The sequence below is a fragment of the Acipenser ruthenus genome, chromosome 2 (assembly GCF_902713425.1).
Source record: "Acipenser ruthenus chromosome 2, fAciRut3.2 maternal haplotype, whole genome shotgun sequence".
NCBI classification, from domain to species: Eukaryota; Metazoa; Chordata; class Actinopteri; order Acipenseriformes; family Acipenseridae; genus Acipenser; species Acipenser ruthenus.
This window is the reverse complement of record NC_081190.1, coordinates 37139684-37159934: the sequence shown is the minus strand read 5'-3', so window position 1 is coordinate 37159934 and position 20251 is coordinate 37139684. Positions and strand designations below refer to the sequence as shown.

General features: G+C 37.4%; 1 protein-coding gene across 5 annotated transcripts in view; it reads left to right on the top strand.

Annotated features, from left to right (window-relative positions):
- Nucleotides 1-20251, top strand: part of LOC117972622 (WD repeat-containing protein 7-like) — a 218604-nt gene that overhangs the window by 125683 nt on the left and 72670 nt on the right. For all 5 annotated transcript variants that reach the window (XM_058995394.1, XM_058995386.1, XM_058995407.1 and 2 more), the window contains one exon: nucleotides 10835-11056. In XM_058995394.1, the coding sequence (XP_058851377.1) occupies nucleotides 10835-11056 (222 nt within the window). The remainder of the gene's footprint in view (nucleotides 1-10834; nucleotides 11057-20251) is intronic.

The window sequence follows — 20251 nt, the reverse complement described above, 5'->3', positions numbered from 1 at the left end:
TAGATATGCATGGGGTTTCCATGTGGGTCAATTTACACGTGAAATGGCGATGCATGTGCACATTTGGGAGAATTACTCTGGTAAATCAGGTTTGTGGCTGAAAAAAACGGCCAAAGAGAGGGCTAAGGTAAATCTCATTTACTCGTGTAAATGACAAAACACACAGGGAAATCCACATTTCACATGTAAATGTTAATGAGCGTGTTTATCCTTAACTATAAATACTGCAAGCGTGCAGGTCAGTTGTTACTGTGGATTCTAAGATGACAGAAAGTAGTGGCTGATGGGCGATTTTATGGTTAGCAGTGGTGTAGTTTACCTTAATGATATTGCGGGCGGCATTTTTTATTATTGTTTTTTGCTGTGTCTGGTCTGTCATGTTGTATATCTCTTGTGGGTTTACAGTTCTGAATAAAACCACTTACCATGAACTGCGTTATGCCCTTGTTGTAGTATTAAAGCAGCTGTTTGAGAATACCCTTGCTGTAAAAACTACGCTAAAGTTAAACACGAAGAGCAAGTGAGCTGCTTAAATGTATCTGAATTAATTCCCGTCCTTTTTTTGATCCCAGCTATGTCCAAAGACAACGCATGTCTGCCCTCCATGTTAATAAATATAGTTTGTGAACTGGATGTCATGAGCCAGCTCGATTGCCCAAAACAGCGCAACAACATCCAACATGTTGTTGATGCCCTCTCAGAACTGACCAAATAAAATTGCAAATGAACGTATTGATTGTGTTTTATTTGTTTGCGTCATTAATATTTAACACAACAGTAAATCCAACACAACTTAAAAGAAAGGAGAGAATCTCTGACAGCACGAGCCTCCTCAGATCGCTGCTGTCCATTTGAAACTGGCGGCTGAGGTAACCTTCACAATTGCCAAGTCCGCTTACAGTAAGCGGGATTGGGCTTGTTTTTTGAGAGTGGCGGGTTTACATTTGCATAAACACCCATACTCTAACATGGGTTCGCTTGTTTTGAAAGGCAGTGCCGCTTTTTTTATTGTGAGACTTGGCAACACTGGTAACCTTCCCGGTCTGTCTCACAGGCAGCAACTGATTCCACCTCATTTTGTTGTTGACAAGAATTTGTGCAGGATACATCAGGCAGTGGCAATTTTGGGAAAGAACTCATGCTGCACTTCAGTCCGTTTCATCAGTATCCGCCACCTCCGTTTCAAGTGCCCTGAGCGAACTGAATGTCACAGAGATTCAATGGCCAAATGGTGTATCTGAATTTTCTGAGCCCTTAAAATCCTTTTAATTAAAATAGTTTAATTTCAGATTAGGCATGACATGGATTATGTGATACAGGGCATCCTTTACTTTGTATGCCAATGCTGCTGCTTTGTGCTTCCCTAATTGAACTTCCTCAGGGACGAGACTGAGATGGTCATATTTTCTTTTCCTTTTAAATTAGTGAAACAAAGTTAACCTTCAAAAATCTGTAACACGAGCATACCGACACATAAACCATGTCATTTAACAATAATATCAAGATTTCGAGTTAGCATATTGTTTGCACAAATAAATGAGCAGAGCACACTGGTCAACTTCCTCTTCCACTCCTCGATGTGATTGTGTTGTTATAACTTTACACAGGTAGTTTCGTACACGCTTAATATTAAAGATTTTTTTTCCACATGAGAACCCAACCTGGTATTGCAGAATATCTGTATTGTTTCCCCCACAATTCCAAGTGATCACATTTTACCTGCCTTCTTATCGATGTTTGTTTGAGGGCCAGACTGCATGCAGGGGATCATGGGAGACTGGTCTGGCTGAACACAGCTAAAAAGAGACCAAAAATCCATTGTATATGAGCATGCCCAGTATCAGTACTTGTAGCTTGTATAAAGAAGTAAGCGCTGTGGTATTGATTATTGTGCTGTGCATGGTTGGGAATCAGCAACCAAAAGGGTTCGTTTTCTTTTACACCTACCCGTAGGGCAGTTGCTCACCTCTGAAAAACGCAACAGTTGCAGCACTGTTCTGGCTTTCTTTCAGCTTTTTATAAAGGCTCCTTATGTTTGAAGGACTGATTAAATACATTTTATGTTGTTTATATAGTATAGGTTTTTTTGTGTGTTTTTTGCCTTGTGAAATGTACTTTTAAATGTCTTATTTTTCTTTAGTTTATTATGTTATGGTTTGAAACCAAAGTTCAGCAAATAGGATTTGGATAAAATGTCATTAAAATAGATCTCTCCATATTAAATTAATAGGATCAATAGATTTAAAAAATCAATATCTTTCAAACAATCTTGTGTGTGAAAGAAGGTGGGAAAGGCTGAAGATTCTGTATTGTTTTTTCTTTGAATAAACATCCAGCAATAAAATTATTTTTATTTAAGTCTTTTTCTTTACCAGTATATGTTTTATGCAAACTAGAAAATGAAAACCATATGATTTCACACATACAAAAAAAAATATTAAACTGCAGCAGTGAGATATACTTTTACATTTTTCTCTTCCATACAAACAATAGAAAAAAAATAAAATGTTTATTTTTCAGATTACATTTTTCAGAAACATTTTCAATGTAGCATGGATAATAAATATATTTTGTTGAAAACAGCCATTCTAGCATTTGCATATTGAATATTATAAACTTAAAATACTGTATTCTTTTTTCCCCCTGCCACTTATTTGTAATACCGTCTTATGCTGGAATCACTTCTGTAAAGACCCTGTAAGCATGATATAAGTTTTTTTTTTCCCTACTAAACATGGTTTAGATAGTCAATTGTTTGTCTTTTTATTTTTTTTACCCGTCTATTGATGTAATTAAATATGTACGATGCAGTTCACTGAAAGTTTTACGCATAAACCAATTTTTAAATCTACTAACGCATTGAATTCTAAGTATGTAATCAAGACACTTTCTTTAATTTAAAAACTTAAATTTTACAGCTTGAAAGCACTAAAGACAAGTGACCTCTTGATGATTTCATAATTAATTATACTATTAGTCTGAATTACTTTTATTGACTATCTACAGAAGGTCAGCATGAGGGCAAACGATTATATATATATAATATAATATAATATAATATAATATAATATAATATAATATAATATAATATAATCTTGGCTTTTTGAAAAGTGAAATGACATTTTAAGAAGCTTGAATGTAAAGATGAAAACCATTGTAATGCTTTGTCAAGATAGGTTGTCCTTAGCGTACAAATAAGAAAACTAACCAACTACTTCTGTTCTAAGTTATTTGCAGTGTATTGTATTGAATTTGGTTTATTAATAATTTTTTTAAAATAATAAAAAAATTGGGGTTAATTGGAAAACATCTAATAGAAATTATTTTTCACAGTGCTGTCAATTGATTGGTTGAGCTACTGAAGGACCCTGCAGAGAACAGCTTACACAAACTGAATACAACTATTCATAGGGCATTAAATTCTATTCTACATCACATCAGTCATAGTACTGATCAATTAGTTACATTTATAATATTAGTGGTATGTATGTTACAGATTTATATAGAATTTTCTTCTTACCATAGGCATAATATAAATCAGTTTTTTTTTATAGACACATTTTGGTGTTTTCATATTTGAAAATCACGTGGTGCTATGAAATCCAACTGAAATGCATTTGGGTAATGTTTAGGAAGAAAGTTTTTGAAAGTATGCAGGACATACAAATACAACCTTCAAAAACATTTACAACATTTGTGAGTGTTGGCTGCCTGATGCCTTGGATGACAATGGATTTTGTAACTGGTACTAGTAACTGGCTTAGTGCAAAATCGGGTTTGTCTCTTTGAATGAGTTTGAGACCAAAATGGATGCAGAAAGAGTGCTGATTCTGTTGGCCTGTAATGCTGGGAAATATAATTGGCTTACCTGGAAAATGAAGTGCAGGGGTTACTGTAGTGAATACAAACTATAAGACGTGTATGGAGTCTCCTTACTGTTTGAATATGGAAGTGATGTATTGACAGGTACTGATCTTGGCAACTTGCAAAGGCACTATTTCTAATCGGTTTACTGTATGAACAAGGTGGTGGGGTTTGCCGCAGTGTAGTTTAATGAGCATTCGGAAGCCTACCCAGATGCTTTCTCAGAGGCTGTACACGTGTTAATGTGAAGCGTCTTTGGAACGGTGAATGATGGTTAATGATTATCTAATGACAGATCTCAGGACTGAAAGGCACTTAGCACACAGTGTGCTGCACAGCTTATTTTTCATACCTCCAGACAGGTTTATTTGGTCTCACCTTGAATGGAACAGTTTTGTATTGATTGTATTGGTGTCGCTTAGAATACCACTGGCTGGGTATTAGACAATTAATGCATTCACCTAAAATCAGTGTTTTATTATTGTGATGAAATATGTGTTGCTTGTAAGGTATTTCATATACAAGAAAATTCAGGTTTGGACCTTGCTTTGTTGATCTTGCATTATTGTCCTGTGTTCAAAGTAGAAATGCAGTTAAAATATGTGACCACTAATGGCACTCTATGCTATACGAAAGTACCATCAAAATTATATATTTTGATAATATATCCAGATGATGATGATGATGATAATGATAATAATAATGATGAAGTTTCTTCTACATTCAATACAAACAAGCCTCCTAAAATAGAAACGACATCAGAGGTTAAACAAATATGCCTACTCCATTCCATTAGTCACATTTGTTCTCCCTCTGTCATGACATGCTGTCTTCTTTCCCAAAGTGTTTTTTTTTTTTTTTTTTTTTAATTAGTGTTCATTAGAAAGTAGTGTTCTGATTGAAGCAAGTTGAAATGATTTTAGTGGCTTGCTTCAGGGGGAGCTTTATTTGGTAAAGCCAAAGGTCACCAGTAGCTTCTTGAAGAGTGCACTTGATGAAATAATCAGGGAAAGCTATAAAGGTGATGGATGATCAGATAAAGTTTATTGGGTGCATTGCCAGAACAGTTAGTGAAATTCCTGTATCAGTGCTGAACCTTCTTATATATATATGAACCTTCTTATATTATATTCTTAAGTTCAAATTGATTATCTATATATAAAAAAATGCATTACATAGTTTTTTTTCAAAAACATGTTATTAAATAATGATTCTTACACCCTATATGTGTATTAAAGATAATGTTCCATATCCAGGCTTAATTTTAATATGAGAAGTGTGGTTTTAAAACCATTTGCTACCCTTAATTAGTTTAAGTATCATTTTTAGTTTAGTTCAGATTTAAAATAAGATTGTCAATACATTTCCCTTTCCTTTGACATATCTCCCTGTCCAACAGCCGAAGCATGAGGGCCTGTATGTGCAGACATGAAGAACAGTGCTGCTCTAGATACATCCTTATGGATCTGATTTTAATTCAGTTTGTTTTGTTTAATACTGTAGTGCAAATTTTGTATCAGATATTCGAGCGAGAATTTTTAGTATACTTCACATTTTGAAATGTGATATTATAACATAAAAAAACATTGATCCATGATCAATTGCCCAGTAGGCATTCCGAATGTTTTAGTCTTACAGTGTGTGCATTACAGTAATATTTGGCTCGTCAGTAAAATGTTAATTTTGAAACATTTTATTAATGCATATGAATTTTAATTGAATTAATTCCTGTTCCAGATTAACCTTCGGAACAAACAAGATCCTCTAATCCTTTTATTCCAGCCTGGGATGAAAGAAGTTTAAAGCAAATGCCTTTTACTCCTCAAAGCCAATTAAAGAGCTTTTATGTAAATTTCACAAAACTGCCTCTTCAGTCTGCTGCTGTGTTAATTTCCACTTTAACAGGGTTGTGTTTTGCAAGAAGGGCACACATTTATAAATAAAAGATGCTGATGAAATAACTAAATAAGCCAGTGATATGAAATGTATGCATGTATGTATGTATGTAATATGAAAAGGCTGCATAATTAGTATATCTACTGTCCATTCAGAAATTAAAATTTCAGATCAGGCCAGCTAAAAAGATTAAAGAAAATGGCAAATTAAGTACAGTAATGCTTAATTTATATATATATATATATATATATATATATATATATATATATATATATATATATATATATATATATATTTATATATATATTACATATATATAATTGAATCGACTTCATCCTCATCATGAATGCAATAGAAACATATTCACAAATTCACAAGACAGGTTCATTCGATTTTAAAAAGAGTTACCATTGTAAACATTCATTTTTAATGATTGACATTGAAATGTACTTACAGTGAATTTGAAAAATAAATTGGTTCCAGTCTCCAAAAAATAAATAAAAAAATACTTATTTTGTGTATGCAAGGTTGCATAGGCAATGTGAAGTTCAACTAGGCAGTCTAATTAGAAAATAAAGAATGAGTTATTTTGCCAACATCTGTAATGCTAAGTCTGTCTGCAAAATATGGGCAATATGTAGTGTATTTCTTCACTTTAACCCACTTATATTTATACCCAACACCTACAGTGCCAAAAAAGAAGAAAAAAAATACTGTTTACAGTAACTAACACAAATGCCAGTAAAGTCTTTCCCAGTGGTGAATAGAATTGCAAATGGCTTTAAACATCTATGTTTGTATTTTGTGTGTGTGTGTATTGGTCATAAAATGGTAGATAGATGATTTAGCTAAAAGTTTTAAAGAATAAGGTCTGTCTTCATTGTATTTTATAGCACTACTGCAGTATTTCCAGCTACTCTGTTTTCACATTGGTTATTTGAGGTTATTAATTTTCTGCTTTTGATAGGACGATCAACTGTCTTGTCAAGAAAATGGATCTCTGTGTCACCCTTTAGCATGATTAAATACAGCCAAATCACTGGTAGAAAATACCAAATTCTCTCTAGATTGATGAAACTGCAGAGGAAGGGATTTCTCCCCCCCCCCCCCCCCCCCCCCCTTAATAAGTTTATTCAGATGCATAGTTTTGAGTGATCTGTAAATTCCAGTTTGCATTTAAGTGATCTGCAAATGAATATATAACCATTTCAACAGAAAACATGTCAACTTTTGATGCACTTTCAGCCTCTCCTTGAGCAGTATATCGTATAAAAAACATTAAAACAAATTAACATTGACTGTATTGGAGCTCTCTTCCATCGCGCTTTGTGTGACGTCCTGTCGTTGACTCGCTCTATAGTCACACATAGTATTCTATTGACCGTATGTCCTGTTCCAATATTATGTAGCCATTGTGTTGTTATGGCCGCCCTTTGTTGGTTTAAAGGCTTAGGCACACAAAAATACTTTTTGTTACTGTTTTTCCTTTTGTTATTTTTGCACCCGAACGCTTTGCATTCCGACATAATTCACCGTGCCGGCGTTCACTGGTGTCGGTGGCTGTCAACGATATGACGTAACAGCGGCGCCAGAAAGGTTCCAATATGGCGACTGCCTGCATTTCCAGCTGACCCAGAAAGCTGACAAAAAAATTGAAATACTGGCCAAACGTTTAACTTTTTAACAAAATTGGCGCAGCGAGACGCATTTGTTATGTATACAGAGCATTTAGAGAGCCTTGTTATTTTAAGTACAGTTCCCCTTTAAATATGTAAAATAAATAGAATTAAAAGAGAGTGAAAAAAACAAAGGTTTAAAAACATGATATAGTAATTGTACCTGCGGTAATGCATTTGTAATACAGACATGGTTAACACTGTTATTGAAAAAACAGCTTGGATAATTGTGCACACAGCATTATCATAATGTAATACAAACAAGCCTTCCTGAGGTGCAATGCCATATTTATCTCTCAAGTGGGGAATAGAAAGCAACAATGTGAAAACTAAAAACATAGTTTATGAAATAAACCAAAAGCAAAAAGTTAGCACCCCCACTTGCTCAGCAGATAAAGATTTAATATTTACCTAACTACACTAACCCTGCTGGATTCTCTAATATTTTAGGGGAAGTATGTTTTTCTTTTTCTTTCTGATGCTCATGTTGTGAACACAATATTGTGTCATCCATCGTATGATGCAAAAAATGAATGTGCCTGGATCAAAAAACACACAGGTTCTACGGAGGGCCAATCTTTCCCCTTTGGTCAAAGGTCTCCAAGAAATGGCTGATGAAAAATAAGTCTAGATCAAAGGTCAGGAAACAGCTTTTATGTTGTAGTATGTTGAACATCTCCGAGGCCTGTCAAAAGTGAGTGCTTTGGGCCAAAGGTCACGCAGCAGTGTTTGTGCCAAATAGAGTAGATATGCAAAATGAAGCTCAATCGTAAGTTGGTTATGACATGTAAATATGAAGGTATTGCAACCTACAGTATCATGTGATTGTATTGTAGTATTTGTAGAGGCTTTAAAGTACTAAGCTGTACATAAGCATAAAAAACAGTGGTTTACTGCCCCTTAATGAAACATTTTATCCTCCCATTTACCCAACTAAACATTTTATCCTCCCATTTACCCAACAACATCAGCCTGAAAAGTACAGAGACATGTCCCTGGTGTTTGGTTTCCTACTGGAACTGCACACATGGCATTTTCAAGCACAGCGACCATTGCAGAGTCTGAACGGCTGGGGTCAGGGCCTTTCCTATTGATCAGTATCCCTGCTGTCCCCACTCCTGCATCTGCTTCATTGGCTCCTTTCAGTGCCTGCTCCAGTACATTAGAATAGAAATCCATAACTAGAGCTGTGCTCATCCAAGCAGGGGAAGAAACTAAATTAAATGCTATAAAACAATCTTGGAATCAGGAGTTTGCGCCAATTCATCTTGATCTAGAATGTCATGCCAGCTCTCTGTCCAGCACCTGGGCCAGAGGCGGCTATAGTGAAAATAGATGGAGCTTGTTTGTCAGCCAGGGAACTAGGCAGTGGTTAGCTAGTGCCTTTTGCAGAGGGCAGGTGACAGAACAATCAGTGTGCAGCTACAGAATAGAGCTCTCTCCCTGTGCTTTTGTTCTGATGCATGCTCCATGCTGAGACTGGTGGAGGGGCTGCATTCTCTAGTTAAGGAAATGACTGCTGGCGAAGGCCTGTTTGCACAATAGAATCTCACTCGGTTCACTTCAGAAACAGAAGCAGTTGGCATGAAATAAGCATGTTTAAATGCTCCCTCCCACTGCACATGGTGGATATGCAGAGTTATCCCCTCCGGTCCGACACCTTTTATTTTCTTTGTATGGTGTTGGAGTGCTAGATATCTGACTGAGTCCGACACCTTGTTTCTTTTTGCACACATGCTGAAGGTGCAGTCTGCCACATTTTTAATTACTGCATGTTCTTATATAGCATGCCATATACACTTCTTAATTAAAATAATGGGACTCTGTCAGTTGTCCATTATGAGTTGAATAAATTGAGAGTATTTCAATTCTACACTGCTAACAATGTTTTTATACTGATTACTTACTATTTCAGATAGCTAGCCAATGTGTTAACTGCTTGATTTGAATTTTTGATTTAGTGTAACCCAGAATTATATAGGTCTTTTGGAGAATCCCTTTAGAACAAGGGACTTTATACTTCAAGTTAAAATATACCCAAATTTATTTTTTAATTAGTCTCACCCATTTTATTCACAAACTATTCATGAAATATAAGCTTGAAACCCTTTTGTGCCTCCGCCACCGCTGTTTCATACTGTATCTCAGAAACAATTTGAGGTACAGTAGTGACTACATATTTGCATGCTATATATGTTGGTGACCATGACATTAACCCTAATATGGCTGCCTTATTCACATCATGTGACTTGTGAAGGTTCTGCTGTATAGAAAAAGTACAGCTGTATTCTTTGATTTTTTTAGTTCATTATTGGATGCCTGTAATGAAACTGATTCATCTTTCCAGTGCCACATTGTTTTAACCCATGGACAGATCAATGGCTTTTCATATACAGTAGAGAATCAATTATCCGAACTAATTGGGACCAATACTAGTTTGCATAATTGATTTGTATGGATAATCGAACAGGTATTAATAACAATTACTGCGACTTTAATAATGTATAGAATAAAGTTAACATACACAAGTACTTAGTACACAAGTACCTACTGGTGATATATATCTAGTAACCTATTCTATCACATTACGCATACAAAATTACAAAGCTTTACAAATCATTAAATTAATGCATTTCAGTAAAACTTTAGCACCTGCAGTTAAGGTAATGAAATACTGTAATTAAACGTATCATATACCAAACTTTGAAAATCGTCAAAGAATACAATTCAGTACAATTTTGACACATTACAGAACTTTAGGATTCAATCAAATGTTTCTATACTTTGAAACTTGCTGTTAATCATTATAATAACGTGCAATTGAAATGAATAAAATAAAAGTTCTTAGCTGCTCAATAACATTGACAGGATCTCCAGCCCTTACTGATGAAATAGAAGAACAAGATGTGACTGTTTTAATTTGCTTAACTGCAACAATTTAAAGCATACAATGCTCCATCTAAAGTTTCGGTGGTCTGAATAATTCTGTAACTTTCATTTGCCTCAGTCTGCTGGTCCTTTTTTTGGCAGCTAAATCTTGTAGCCATTTTATTAGCAGAAACTGTGTGCGTAATAAACCACACATAATTCATCACATGATTACAAGTGCGTTCAGTTGATTGACAGTACGGTTGATCAAAGATCGGATAATTGACTCTCTACTGTATACGTTTTACTTCGTGTTTACAGACCATTCAATCTGATATGACATTCCTTAAGTGAGGCATGGTAGATTATGCCTTTGTTGGATGCTATGTTTTTTTTTTTCACAGAAACTCCCATTTGTAGTTTATAAAGGACGTAATCATTAAACTTTTACAAAGCTACTAGTCTAAAATATACAATGCTATCTGATTTCAAGTAGTTAGCTACTTTTTAAAATCTCTTTTTTAATTCAGGGTGTCTGTCTGGTCTCCTGCCACACATGAAGAAAATGTCATCCTATGAGGAAAGACGCAAACAAGCAACAGCTATTGTCCTCCTGGGGGTGATCGGAGCAGAGTTTGGGGCTGAGATTGAACCTCCAAAACTTCCATTCAGGCCCCGCACTGCATCCCAGGCTCCAGATGGATTTGGACTTACCACGGGAGGGTCTAATTACTCCCTTGCCAGGCATACATGTAAGTATATATCATGAAGTGATGACATAGTGGGGAGTTTGACTGGGCACTTACTGAATAGCCCAGTCTAAATTAACTACAATTTCAACAACAAAAAAAAAGTCATTATTGATCTAGAAAGTTTCTTGGTTTCACAGGAAGTAGGTTTCACTGTATTGAGGTACGCAGTCAAGCGGAGTTTATTTTGCGCAAAAACACAGAAGCAGATTACTACAGCTTCAGCAGTTTGTGTTCTGTACCCCACACTCAAAACAGTACTGGTGCTAACAAAATGTAATGAATATTAATAAATCGTTATTGTATGGGCCTGGTTAACTGCTGTTAAAGTAGTTTAAGTGTATTAAATGTCTGAAGTAGGAACTGTAATAATAGGTTATTGTTACTAGGTTGTTTTCCCACTCCAAGCACCCCAGTGTAATTGGTTACCTACTGGAACTGCTCAACGCCTACATAAACAATATCTGAGGATTCTTGCCTAGAGCAGCTAGAGCCTATTGTACAGACTATGGGTTTAAGTTGCTTTGTAGAGGGTGTTCAGTAGAAACAGTGTCTGTTTGGCATCCACCTTTACTTTGCTGATGCTGATTGGCAGATGTTATGCTATAGCTAATAATATCAGTCGATAAGAATTGTACTGCATGTGGTTTAATGCTCTTTTATGTCCATTTTATTTTACCATCCACAGTATGTATACTTAATCCATAATGTTTGGAAATATGATGTTCTTGCTGAATGTCTTCTAATTAAGTAACAATAACTTTCACAGCATTATTTGCCAATTTTGAACAGAAATGATCCAAAAGTGTATGCAGATACCTGTGATATTTTGAGTAACCATAATCGTAATCATATAACAAGTTGCTTACACACGAGGACTTGTTTTGATGTATTGTCCTCAGTGATTGAGCATCTTTGACATTTGTATACTGTACAGTATTTAAACTGCTGATGCGTGGAGCCACACTTTTGCTAATTGTAATCATATTGGTCTGCTTTTAAGAATCAACCGCTTAGAAGAATCAAATCATCCGGGACCGATGTGATTCTTATAAACGGAGTGCACTGTAGTTGGATATCATAGGGTTAAGCAGATGAAAGGGGGCAAGATTAAACCATAGTTCTCATTGATGGTGATATGGGCATATCTGAAAAGCTGGTACGAAGGCCTGGCCAACTCAGATCTCTATCTTCACAACTATCCTAAGCCAAGGCTGACCCAGAATACAGTGGTTTCTGACTGTGATTCTGTGAGTTGTCTGTCCTAAGGCTAAGCTTCTGCTATGTTAGGAAAAATACTTTTCATGCTAATCTATGCCAGATAACATCCTGTGTAAGTCAACCACCTGAGATTTACATGAGATCATAGGTATGTATAACTGAGGCTTCAAATGTTTGTTTTTCACTGATTTCATCATACCTTCTGAATTGTCAGCATTTGCCATATGAATGTTCTAGGTTCAAGTAAAACACCTTTCCTGTCTGCAATGTCCATCAAATCTTTATGATTTTCAGCATGGGTTTAAATCTTAAAAGAAGAACTTCCTTAACCTATTTACATCAGTAGTTGTCTATTCCCTGAATAACAGGACACACTGGTTCTACTGTGGCTAATGAATGCTGTCACTAATCTGAGCTTGGTGTGGTAGATGTAGCAAGTTTTGCAAATTTCAGATATTTTATTGTTGCTGATGAGCTCTCTCACCCTTTGAGCTACCATTGTTATAAAATGACAGAGGAATTAACCAAAACTTTGTCTTATTTTTTTTCTTATTTTACAACATACTGCACATAGTGAATGCTGTAGATGTTTTATTTTTCTGGAAATTTAATTTCATTAACTGGGCCCTTCAATGTGGTGCATGCAAGTGTTAATAATACAAAAGTCTTGTAACAGCCTACACACACACAGAAATAAGGATTGTTTCGGAAAGTCATCAGCACATGAATCTACTTGAGCCTTACACAACAACCCTAACACCAGGGACAGATTGGTGTTTTCCAAACATTCCTCATTTACTGGGTCACTTTCTTGTGTCATTCATACAATATTTGGCATGCACAAACATATGTTGATGAAAAGTGAAGGGGCGGGAATGGCTACCCTTTTTAGAAATGGTGCACAGTTGGTGTCCCTCAATATTTATAGCTTCCATTGTTCACTTTGTTTTATCTAAGTAACTGACTTTAGCGCTTTGATTCCTATTATACTCAAATGGGCTCTTATGTGAAATACAAAGCTTTCACTTACACTCCAATTGACTCAGACAAAATTCTTTAGAAATTCACATGATGACCTATTAGGTTAGAGAAGCTGTGTGCTGTCTCCCTGTAGTGGCTCTTCACCACAGACACAATCCTGTTTAAGCAGTTAACATAAAAAATATAGAGATTTTATATTGCATCAGTAAGAAGGTTGATATATTGTATATTTATATCAAAATGTTACAGAAAATTAGGTTTGGCAGTAATAATTGTGTTCAGGCTTCAGCTTGTTTTAATACTACTAAATAAATATTTAGCCATTCCCTAAAAGTTTAAACAAAATACACAGGATCTCTGACAAGCTCTCATAGGCTGGGTTTACATGCATGTGATAATCAACTCTACAGTTGTAACAACCAGACTTTTAAGACACAAGCCAAGACTAACTGTTTTCAAAAACAGATAATTAAAGACTGATTGACAGCAAATAATGGGACCAAAAGTTCGTGGGTAAGAGTGTCATAATCTTCAGTAACCTTTTTATAGTGGCAAAAAACTGTAGAACAGTACAATGTCGATACAAAGGAAGCAAAATATACCTTAAACATTGCTCTAAGAAACCTCATAGCACAATAGAATGCATAGTGTATACACTGATATAAATATTTTGGCAGTGAAACAACAAGTAATACAGTAAACAGTCAAAATGACCCTGTTAACCCTGGGTATTACTGGTAAAACCGATTCGCAAAAACAGCTTGAAACACAATGAAGTAGTATTAACAAAAATTAACCAGTCCATGTAAATCAATGCGGTCATAAAGTTCCTTATTGCAGAAAGACAAACCAAACAAAGCCAATCCAAAAAACAAAGTCAAACGTGCTTCAAAACAAAACAAACTTGCAAAAAAACATATTCCAGAGAAAAATAAAGTATCAAAATAAACACTCATAGTACTATGAAGAAAAAAAACAATTGTAATCCAGCATTGTCCAGCGCAAAAAAGAAAAGTTTAACAGACCGTCTCACCCCTTCCTGCCGTGTGTCCAAGGACCGGCTGCGCGTTGTTCCTGGGACGTAAATCGATCTGTTTTCTTCAGTTTCAAATAATCCATATAAAACGAACGGTATTTCAAAGCTGTATTCGCGACAATTAGCTCAGTGACACTCCATAAAAAATGTTACATCGTCTCTAGATAAGCTTAAATAATTTAAAAAGCAAAAAAGAAACCGCAACAAAACTGCAAACGACCCTCAGCTCTCCTTTCAGGCCATCCTCTCATTTCCCACAATACGCTCTTTTATCAATGAAACCAGGTGGCTTGAATTAAAACAATTACCGTAGCTGGCAGAATATAAGAGCCTTCACATAGAAAAAAGAAATAAAATGAACCCCGATGAATCCCCCCCAAGCCTGGACAACTAAGCCAAACGGGAGATAGGCTAATAAACAAGGCAGAAATGAACAATTTATTCTAACCTGGCCAGGTATAATCCATTCTAATTAAAGAACAGATGATGATGTATTTTTAACATCATTTATGTGGCGGTCGCCACATAGTCCCCCCCCCCCCCACCGGGGGTACAGAGGGATCTGCCCCGAAATATGGTTTTAAATTAACCACATTCACCACCTCAACCTTCTGAGTTGGGTTCATCCACTGTATTTCATAGTTTACTGGGCCCAATTTTTTTATTATCTTAACTGGGCCCAACCATCTAGGTGCCAGTTTAGCTGAAAATTTACTTGCTGCTTCTGACTGCGGGTGTGCTCTAACCCAGACATAATCATTGTCCTGATAACTTGTCTGCTTCCTATTAACATTGTAGTATTTAGCCTGCTTGGCCTGAGCTCCCTGCACATGCTTTCTCACCTCTTCTGCTAATTGATGCTGGCGCTCCAAAACAGAATACTGTTTTGAACCAGGCAAAGGCGGCACAGAAATGAGACGGTCAAGAGGCCCTTTAAGACAACGCCCGACCGCAAGCTCAGCTGGAGAGTAACCCGTGGTTTCCTGTTTGGCGGAGTTAATAGCAAAACGGAATTCTGACAGGAACTCATCCCAACATTGATGGTTTTCCCCTACATAGGAGGCGATCATACTCTTGATTGTGCGGTTAGCCCGTTCCGTAAGGTTGGTTTGAGGATGGTAAGCTGTGGTCAACTTTTTAATAACCCTCCAGGTCCTACAGACATCAACTAGAAGCTGACTTGTGAATTGAGGTCCCCGATCAGAAACCAAAAAACGAGGTGTTCCCCATCTCGTAAAAATTTCATTAATAAGAATGCGAGCAATTTTCATGGTTTTACTGTCCTTCAAAGCAAACATTTCCACCCACTTCGAATAATAGTCAATGACTACTAGAAGAAACGTATTGCCTTTTTTGCTTCTTGGGAATGGACCCATCAAATCAACGCCCATCATTTCTGCAGGCTCCGAAACATGGGTAGATTGAAGCAACCCAGCCGGCTTCACATTGGACGGCTTATATTCCTGACAAATCACGCATTGTTTTAAATGCTTCCAGGTGTCGCTGCGCACAGACGGCCACCACGCCACTTTCAGAATGCGGAGTAAAGTTTTCATCCGTCCTAGATGTCCTCCGAGTGGATTATCATGGTAATACTGCAGAAATGCTGGCCTCATCGAAGTTGGTACCACCAGCTGGTATCGCACTCCACCATCACCCATGGGTGCTTTCCTATATACTAGTCCTTGAGTCTCCACAAAGGAAATGCGTTCTTGTTTCCCACCTTGTCGTGTCTGTCCTTCCTTTAGCAACGTGTTGATAGAAATATCACGTGCCTGAGCCTCTGCAATTTCATCCAGAGTGGCAGGTATATCAGAAGAACATTGTTCTCTGTCCATACAGACAGACACGATAGCTTTATCTGAACATGGACCTCGTGATAAAGCATCAGGTACCACATTGAGCGTTCCTTTCCTATAAAGAACAGTAAAATTAAATTGCTGCAATCTCAATGTCCATCTGGTCAACCGGGAAGAAGCTTTAGGTGCATTAAAAGCCCATGATAAAGCAGCATGATCAGTGACTACTTCAAAATGAGGACCTTCCAAGTAATGCTTCCATTTTTCTACAGCCCAGACCACCGCTAGACATTCCTTCTCGGAAGTAGAGTAGTTTTTTTCAGCCCCGTTAAGAAGGCGTGATGCATAAGCGATTACTTTCTCGTTCCTTTGCACCTGTGTTAAAACAGCACCTAGCCCCACCTCACTGGCGTCAGTATAAATCCGAAAAGGTAACGTGAAGTCTGGGTGAGCCAACACGTCAGATGACTGAAGAGCTTTCTTGAGGTCTTCAAAACTAGCTTCACAGGCCGGTGTCCACTCCCACAGCACTCCTTTCCTTTTTAGGTTATTCAGTGGGGCAGCTCTATCAGCAAATTGTGGAATGAATTTGTGATACCACCCGGCGAGTCCTAAAAATCGCTGAACTTCTTTGATGTTAGTTGGTGCTGGATACTCTTGAATGGCACTGACCTTGTCAGCATCTACCCGTATTCCCGCTTCAGAGACAATATGTCCTAGGAACTTCAACGACTTCTTGAAGAACTGACATTTCTCCATGTTAAGGGTAAGATGGGCTTGAAGTAATTTTTTAAAAACACATTGGAGGTCTTTTACATGTTCTTGATTATTTGGTGAATAAATGATAATGTCGTCAATGTATACAAAACAGCAATTGCCCTTCAGTTCTCCTAAAACACGCTCCATTAACCTCTGGAAAGTAGCAGCTGCGTTATTAAGTCCAAATGGCATAACCTTGAATTGATAAAGTCCAAATGGTGTAATGAATGCGGTTTTCTGTTTGCTACTTTCAGCCATAGCAACTTGCCAATAACCAGAGCGCAAGTCCAGTGTGCTAAAGACTCCAGCACCACTCAGAGACTCTAAAATGTCATGCACTTGGGGCATGGGATAGGCATCAAACACAGTTTTTGCATTTAAACGCCGGTAATCCACACAAAACCTGTAAGTGCCATCTTTTTTTGGCACAAGGACCACAGGAGCTGCCCATGCTGAAGATGATGGTTCTATGAGGTTTTTCTCCTTCATTTTCTTCAAGTGCTGTTCAATCAACTCTTTCTTGAGTGGCGATACCCGATAAGCTTTACTACGTATGGCAACTTCATCAGTAGTAATAATAGAATGTTTAGTCACCGTAGTCATTCCCAGACTGGACGTACACACGGACGGCCACTGTTCTATCAGTTCCTGTACCGGCTCCTGGCACAAGAATTCTTCCCTCACAGTCAGCAACGTAGTTGGAAGTGTAACCCCTCTGTCCAATAATGGCCGTGAAACTGCAAAGTAGATGCACTGCTTAGGTAGTATAGAGCTTCGTTGTGCATCCCAGACTGACTCCCACTCGGGCTTCGCAAGGAATGGACAATACTTATAGCCGTCTCGCTGCCAAACTCCATATGATTTTCTGTACATGTCAATTTTTGTATTAGTTCTTTGAAGGAAATCAAGCCCCAAAACCAAAGGAAAAATTAGATGTTGGTCCTTCATGACATAAGTATCAATTTTCCATTTGACGCCATGGAAATTATACAACAGAAGGATCTTCCCCACAGCCCCGTAAGTACGCCCATCTGCCAGGACGAAAGCCTGCTCCTCACATGGTATGAGCGACTCTCCAGGTTTCCGAATCTGTTGCCAGAGTTGATTCTTCATCAAGGTGTAAGTGCAGCCTGTATCCAACAAAGCTGGACTTTGCATGTTTCCCATGCTGATCTGAACGACCAAAAGCTTTAGAATATTCGTATCATCTTCGGGAATCTTCAAGCTTTGCACCACTCCTACTTCAGTTTGCTTTTTCATAAAACTTTTAGCTCCCCTCTTGTCTGAACGTTCAGTTGACTGGTTGTTAACTTTAGCCCAATATTCCTTTTGAAACGACCAATCTCTCTCTACCATTGTTCCAACTTTTACGAGCTCAGCAACAGAAGTGACAGTACCACGCAGTGAGCTGGCCAGCTTTGGATTGCAATTATTTAATATCCTGCGTATTACTTCTGTTTCTTCCATATCCGCCTTCCACTTTATACAGAGAGCGCGATAATCGTAGGCAAAGTCTTGTATGCTTTCCCCTGGCGCTTGCACTCTGTCACGGAGCTTGTCTTCAATCATGGTTTGAAAATCGGCAGGTAGAAATGCTCTCAGGAACATAGTTTTAAACTGACCCCAATTCTTTATGGTCTGACGTTCGGCCAACCAACAACTCTTGGCTGGACCCTTAAGAACCGAAGAGAGGGTAGCAATTATTTCAAGATCTGACAAAGGACGCAGAGCTAAAAACTCTTCACACCTTTCAATGTATCCAATCGCATCTTTCTCTTCAGCCTTCTCACCGAACTCTGGGAAATTAATTCGAATAGGGAGCTTACCAGCCATCATACTGGTGTTCTCTCTTTGTACTATCGATGACGTAGATTGACGTTCCTCCTCTCTGGCATGTGAAGCCACCGGCTGGGTTCGAGGAAATGCTAACGATGATCCAAATGACACGCAGGGTGTACTAGCCTGTCTCTTTAATTGCTTCATTTCCTCCTGCCATATTTCTTCTCTACGACGCAAACATTTCACCACAGACCTCTCCAGCTTAGCAAGGGCAGATTTTACATAATTCTCTACATTCTCAAATCTCTGATCTATATAGCCTCTTAATGACTCTTCTCTATTAATCTGACTTTCCTGGGACTCCTTAAAATGTTTGCTTAAATCATCAAGCTTCTCCCGCACTTGATCTACATCAACTGATAAATTAAGGGCCTGATCTAACACCCCTTCATTTTCCAATTGGGACAGGTTATCTTCCAACTCTCCTTCTGCTCGTTCTAAATTATCTAAATAAAGCTCATCTAGGGAATCAATCAGTTCCGACACTGGTTCACGTCTGGTTACAAACGGAGCCGCAGCAAAATCAAAATGCTCAAGAGTTAATGTTTCACTTCCTAATACAGACATTTTACTTTTTTTTTTTTTTTTTTTTTTAAATCCCAATTAAAAAAGTCTGTAAACAATAACACACCACTCTAAACGTAACCCAGGTCCCCGTACGGGCCACCAATTCTGTAACAACCAGACTTTTAAGACACAAGCCAAGACTAACTGTTTTCAAAAACAGATAATTAAAGACTGATTGACAGCAAATAATGGGACCAAAAGTTCGTGGGTAAGAGTGTCATAATCTTCAGTAACCTTTTTATAGTGGCAAAAAACTGTAGAACAGTACAATGTCGATACAAAGGAAGCAAAATATACCTTAAACATTGCTCTAAGAAACCTCATAGCACAATAGAATGCATAGTGTATACACTGATATAAATATTTTGGCAGTGAAACAACAAGTAATACAGTAAACAGTCAAAATGACCCTGTTAACCCTGGGTATTACTGGTAAAACCGATTCGCAAAAACAGCTTGAAACACAATGAAGTAGTATTAACAAAAATTAACCAGTCCATGTAAATCAATGCGGTCATAAAGTTCCTTATTGCAGAAAGACAAACCAAACAAAGCCAATCCAAAAAACAAAGTCAAACGTGCTTCAAAACAAAACAAACTTGCAAAAAAACATATTCCAGAGAAAAATAAAGTATCAAAATAAACACTCATAGTACTATGAAGAAAAAAAACAATTGTAATCCAGCATTGTCCAGCGCAAAAAAGAAAAGTTTAACAGACCGTCTCACCCCTTCCTGCCGTGTGTCCAAGGACCGGCTGCGCGTTGTTCCTGGGACGTAAATCGATCTGTTTTCTTCAGTTTCAAATAATCCATATAAAACGAACGGTATTTCAAAGCTGTATTCGCGACAATTAGCTCAGTGACACTCCATAAAAAATGTTACATCGTCTCTAGATAAGCTTAAATAATTTAAAAAGCAAAAAAGAAACCGCAACAAAACTGCAAACGACCCTCAGCTCTCCTTTCAGGCCATCCTCTCATTTCCCACAATACGC